This window comes from Lupinus angustifolius, chromosome LG12, assembly GCF_001865875.1.
Source record: "Lupinus angustifolius cultivar Tanjil chromosome LG12, LupAngTanjil_v1.0, whole genome shotgun sequence".
Lineage (NCBI taxonomy): Eukaryota > Viridiplantae > Streptophyta > Magnoliopsida > Fabales > Fabaceae > Lupinus > Lupinus angustifolius.
The window spans coordinates 18369977-18375976 of NC_032020.1; the positions used below are offsets into that span (position 1 = coordinate 18369977).

At 30.0% G+C, this 6000-nt stretch overlaps 1 protein-coding gene across 1 annotated transcript; it reads left to right on the forward strand.

Annotated features, from left to right (window-relative positions):
- Positions 2125 to 3552, forward strand: LOC109362241 (eukaryotic translation initiation factor 5A-2). The gene is made up of 5 exons (XM_019607891.1): positions 2125 to 2402; positions 2658 to 2780; positions 2985 to 3041; positions 3135 to 3209; positions 3325 to 3552. The coding sequence occupies exons 1-5, from the start codon at positions 2280 to 2282 to the stop codon at positions 3424 to 3426; spliced, it is 480 nt and encodes a 159-aa protein (XP_019463436.1). The 5' UTR covers positions 2125 to 2279; the 3' UTR covers positions 3427 to 3552.

Sequence of the window (6000 nt, forward strand, 5' to 3'; positions counted from 1 at the left end):
GACATGGTCCAAGAAATCATGTTTTTTTTATTAAATTTGTAAATGAAATGTTCATTTTTATTAGCAACAAGTGTTTTTTCTTCGTATTTGGAAAAAGAGAAAAATATGTTTTTATAATGTAACATTTTTATATTCTATTATTCTTTTATATTATAATTTTTGTGTTTATGATAATGTTTGATTTAAGGTAATAAATGTGGTTAATTAATGTATTGGTGGTGATTATTTAGGATTATATGATTTTTGTAAAAATTAAATAATGTTAAGGGCAAAATAGGAAATAAAAATTACACCATAATAGAAGTTACACAATGTTTTGTCTATAAATATAAATATAGATTATTGACAAATGACAACTATCATATTATTGTTTATTTGTGTTTTCTAAAAGATAAATAATCAAATTTAATGTATTTAAATTTATTAAAATACAACTACATCCATACTCCATCATGACCTTTTTACCATATCTCCATACATGAAATTAGTTATTTTTCTTGATTCTTTAAAGATATTATAAAATTATAATTTTACAATCTTAACTTTTCTTAAAAATTCACAAGTTTATTATTTATTTTAATTAAAATGATAAAAAACAATAAATATTCTATATATATAAAAGTATAATGAGAAGGATGAAATGAAATTTATAGATTTGAAAATTTTAAAGTCAAGGGAAGCAAAATCTAATTAGTTTACGTAGCAACTGGTCAACCATTATGTGCCTAACCCAACTTTAATTAGTACCAAAGACATAGTCGTTGTTTTTTTAGTTAAGGGATTGCTACACATACGGATATAGTCTTCGTTTTTTTGTTGTAAGAATATTCATTAACAAGGAGACAAATATTTTAAAAAATAAAGAGAAATATAATTTTTAAAGATATATTTACCACTTTATTTGTAATAAAATATACTTTTATTATTAAAAACAAAGAAAAATACATATATTTTTCCTCCATTAATGGAGACGATCCTTATTAATCGAATTGACATAGACATGCCGAACCTAATTTTATCCCCACTCGTGTACTTTAATGTTTAATAAATTTAATTCCTCACCTTTCAACTAAAACCAATTTTGCTTACACCTACTTGTTTAAATTGATCTTTATTAAAAAAACAAGCATGTAGACCAAATGAGTGTTTCCAACCAGAGTTTGAAAAATAATGTTATAAGTTATAACAAGTATTTTAGGGCATCCAATTCAAACACCATATTATTAATTACTTTGGATTTTAGTCATACACGATTACAAAAACCAGAAAAAATTATTAAGTTAAAACAACAAGTAGCATTTAATTTAAGTCAAACAATATATGTTTTTGTATACGCAATATGGAGATTACATGATTTTGAAGCAACATTATCTTATGCTAATATTCTATCATTAACAAAACTTATGTCTCTAACCAAACTTTTTCTCAACCACTTGAAGTAATTGGGCCCCGTGGCATCAAAAACCCTTCGGCACATGTGTAGAAAAAAGCTCAATAGATAGCCCATAAAAATGAACCAAAAGACCAAATTGTAATGTTTTGTATTATATAAACTCTTTATGGTTATTAGTGTGTCGACATGCACAACCTCTATTCTTATTTTATTATATTTTATTTGGAAAATTATATCACATTTTTTGTTAAATATACATGATATTATAATTTATGTATTAAAAAATTATGAAAATGAGTTGTGATATTATTAAAACTTGTATTGGTGATTTGATATTTTTATTACATGTAATTTACTCTGAATTCCATTAATATTTCTTTTATCTATATGAGAAAACATTAAATAATAGTTAATTAGAATGACAAAATATATAAGAGGAAATTACACTATATAAGAAATTATAAAATGCTTTAGATTCTTATATAATATACAAGTATAGATATATAGTATATGTATAAATATATATAATAAATATCTCAAATATTCATACCAAAATTCTATTTTTATAAAACAAACTCATATTTAATATATATAGTAATTGAATCTTATAATCTGATTACATGTATAAAATAAAACCCAAGCTCTTTTTGTTGGGCTCAACCGCTCAAGCCCAGTGAGCAACAGCGTTAATCTGACGCAACTTGATTTATATTGGAATCTATATAAACGGTGTGATACACCACTATCCAGATCCAACGGTGTAGAAAAAGATATGTATGCAATAATATTCGAAACCCTAATCATATAAATGTTAAGCCTTGAAAGGTAAAGTAGGTCTAGTTTCATTCAGAAATCGTCGAGTTGAATCAGTGAGTTAGTGGCTGCTATGTCGGACGAGGAACACCATTTTGAGTCGAAGGCTGATGCCGGAGCCTCCAAGACTTATCCTCAGCAAGCTGGTACAATCCGTAAGAATGGTTATATTGTTATCAAGGGACGTCCCTGCAAGGTTAATTTCATTTTCAACTTCTTGCGATTTTGATGTTTAGGTTACTAGTTTCTTATAATTCATCTGATTTTTAGTTTATGTGTATCATGTGTGTTTGATTTATTGTTTGTGTATTTGGATTTAGTATACTGTATTGTGTTATTGTAGACCTAATTTACTTCAAATTTTATGATTAAGGATATTTTAATGTGTTGTTTTTTTACTCTGAAAAAATTGGAAGCTGATTCGTTATCCTTTTGTTAATTAATTGTGCAGGTTGTTGAAGTTTCAACCTCTAAGACCGGTAAGCACGGTCATGCTAAGTGTCACTTCGTTGCAATTGATATTTTCACTGCCAAGAAGCTTGAGGATATTGTTCCATCTTCCCACAATTGTGATGTATGTGCAATAATTACCATTCTGCCATATTTTTAATTCTTTTGAGTTCTTGCGATTGTTGTGTTCTTTCGAGTTCTTGCATTGTTGTGTTCTTTCGAGTTCTTGCTATTTTTTTAATTCTTTCGAGTTCTTGTGGTTTTTTAATTCTTTCGAGTTCTTGCGATTTTTTTAATTCATTGGTTCATTTGTAATTTATTTGATCAGGTTCCTCATGTGAATCGTACTGACTACCAGCTCATTGATATTGCCGAGGATGGATTCGTGAGTTCCTTTTTTTAGTTTGATTCACCCATTAACCAGTCGTGTGTCCTGTCTATGTGTTCTGATTACATTAATTATGAAATGATATTGTAGCTGAGTCTGCTTACTGAAAATGGAAACACCAAGGATGACCTGAAGCTTCCCACCGATGAAACTCTGCTTGCTCAGGTTTGTGGAAATGCTTTTTTTCTGTTGGATTCCCAGATTCAACATTTTCCTGTTTTGAAAATTCTTGTCATTCCTCTAACTGGGTATGGAAAAATTGTCTGCCTGGTATGTGCAGATAAAGGATGGATTCGCGGAGGGCAAGGATCTTGTTGTTTCTGTTATGTCTGCTATGGGTGAGGAGCAGATCTGTGCTCTGAAGGATATTGGGCCAAAGTAGATTCAATTACTGCAGTGTTGTTGTTGTTTCTATTTTTAAGCAAAGATATTTATGTAAGCCTTCTTTACATTTTGTTGGAGATGCTGATAAATCAGACTAGTATTCTTGACTAGTCTGTTTTATGGATGTGGTGACAATTTTTTATATCACAATTCTGTTTTTTCTCTCTGTTGTCCTGTGACTTCCTTATGAAGGAGGAATTCTCTTATGATAAGTTATCTTTATTTTTTCTTAGGATAAGTTATCTTTATCGTACTTGAGTGCACATTGCAAAGCATTGTGATTATGTGATGACGAATCAAATTTGATCAAAATATTTTGGGTGTTGGACAGAAGAACCAGTTAAAAAGTTGAGTTAAACTTATTGCCGAAAAATTTGGAACTGTGACAGCTTCTTGTTGATAAGCTAGCCGATAGAATTGAAACAGTTAGGTAAATTAGCTGTAGCGTAAACGATTTGAAAAGATCCTTTTATAAATATTCCAGAGAAGGGTGTTGCAGCAAAACTCTGATATGCTTTCTGTTCGTACTTTCCCAGTCTCAAGTGCGTCCTTTAGTTTGTACTTTTCTGTTCAATGCTGAATACTTAAAAGCTCGGAAAAAGTAACGGCATCTATGATTTATCGCATGGAGATGTTTTATTATGACTGGTCAATAAGGTACAATTATACGTTTTTTGAATCTATAAGAAACAAATGAACTAGGGCAAGTGGCAAAAATAAGTCTAGAGCATATAAACATACAATCTGAAGTGGTAATCATTTCCATATTATGACTTATGTAAGTATATGCATATGAGAAATGAGAAATTACTGTTCATAATTCTTGATTCTTTAATTTCTTTTCTTCTCTTTTGCCAATAACCCAACGGAAATCGAAAACAAGCAAGTCTAGAGACGGGAAATTCAGCTTTTTGGAAGTTAATGTGGATGGGGTCATTTTCAATAATATCTTGCACAGTGCTTCAGCCAAAACTTTCAATTTTGAAACTCCTATTATGCATGAAGCAATGCCTCTCGAGGATGGTCTTGTTGGGGCTAAGGAATTGGGTTGGGACAAAATCATTTTCGACTCGGATTGTGAAGCTGTTGTGAAGATTTATTGACTTGGGGTTTAATTGTGAGAATAGTTAAATCTTTTCAATCTCGTCCTTTTCCCTTTGTTTATGAGAATAACAATATATGTTTAGAAAAAAAGATCGCCCCAGTAATCATGAATCCCATTTTTTGCATAATGCATTAATTTTTCAACTGTTGAGATAGCAGGTAATTGCTCAACACCCCAAATGTTGTGTCAGCACTAGTTCTACCTTCGAGGTAACTCATATATATAAGCTTAAAATTTAGTTTTTGTCCGGTAGAATAAACCTTTCCCATTTAATAATATGCAGTACACTCACCGAAATAATAATATGCAGTACAGTCACCGAAATAATATTATGCAGAATGCAGTAAAACTACTCTATCTCAGAAATAATAAACACTATTCAAATTAGTGTTTAATAGGCGTGTATTGGCAGGTAAAGTTTTTTATAACATGGCCGTCATTTATATGTATTATTATTTTCATTTAAAACATAATAGTAACTAATACATGCATTGAAGTGCACAACACGTTTTCTCTACAAATTATAACAAACACGATTATAAGTTTCATATTTTTCTTGTTAGAATGCTGTATGAAAATAAACAGACAAAAATAACAAGAATATGTACACCCAACAAAAAATAGAATATAATGAGATTCTTCATGAGCTCTTACTTCTTTAGCTCGGGCCCACAGAAGTTGTATGCATCCATTATAACCAATAAAAGTCTTCTGTTACTTCAAATTGGAGGAAGTTTAGAAGAAATAAAAAATATTCACAAACGAGATCTATAGGAATATCATAATGTAATGGGGTGAAAATTAGAATAATGTCAAAATTTGAATTTAAAGTCACTTTACGTTTAGAAAGGTATTATTACACTTCAATTATCCACCTGTTTTATCTTCCTTCATTTAATATTTTTATAAGTTGTGCCCCTCTACTCTTTTTTCAAGACTTGATACCTATCTTACTTAATCAACCTAAAGTTTTATACCCAAAATAAATTATCAACTTTTCGACATGAGTAAAATCTAACCACTCTTAAATAGAATGGATTCTATAACTTGTTTAGTTGAACGTTGACAATACTTAAAAATCCGTTAGGAATAGTAATAATAGAAATAAAAGAGAGTATTAAGAAAATAAGACGTGAAGAGTATATGCCATGTCGTGAACCACGTAAGACATGGTTGCATTGCATTAACCCAAACCATGTTGTCGTGCAAGACACAACAGAGAAAGAGAAAGAGAGAGTTGTAAGAAGAAGAGTAGAGTTTCTCTCTCTTTTTTCAGTGAGTCCATTCATTCTAATCCTCCCTTTTCATATCTTCTGTTAACAAAAACATCATTTTGAATTTCATTTCATACACACACCTATACCTACTCCTACTTTTACTTCACTTCAATGCTATTTCTTTTCCAACTTTACCTCTTTTTTCCCATTTAATTCTTGTTATTATTTCCATTTTCACCCTGTTTCCTTT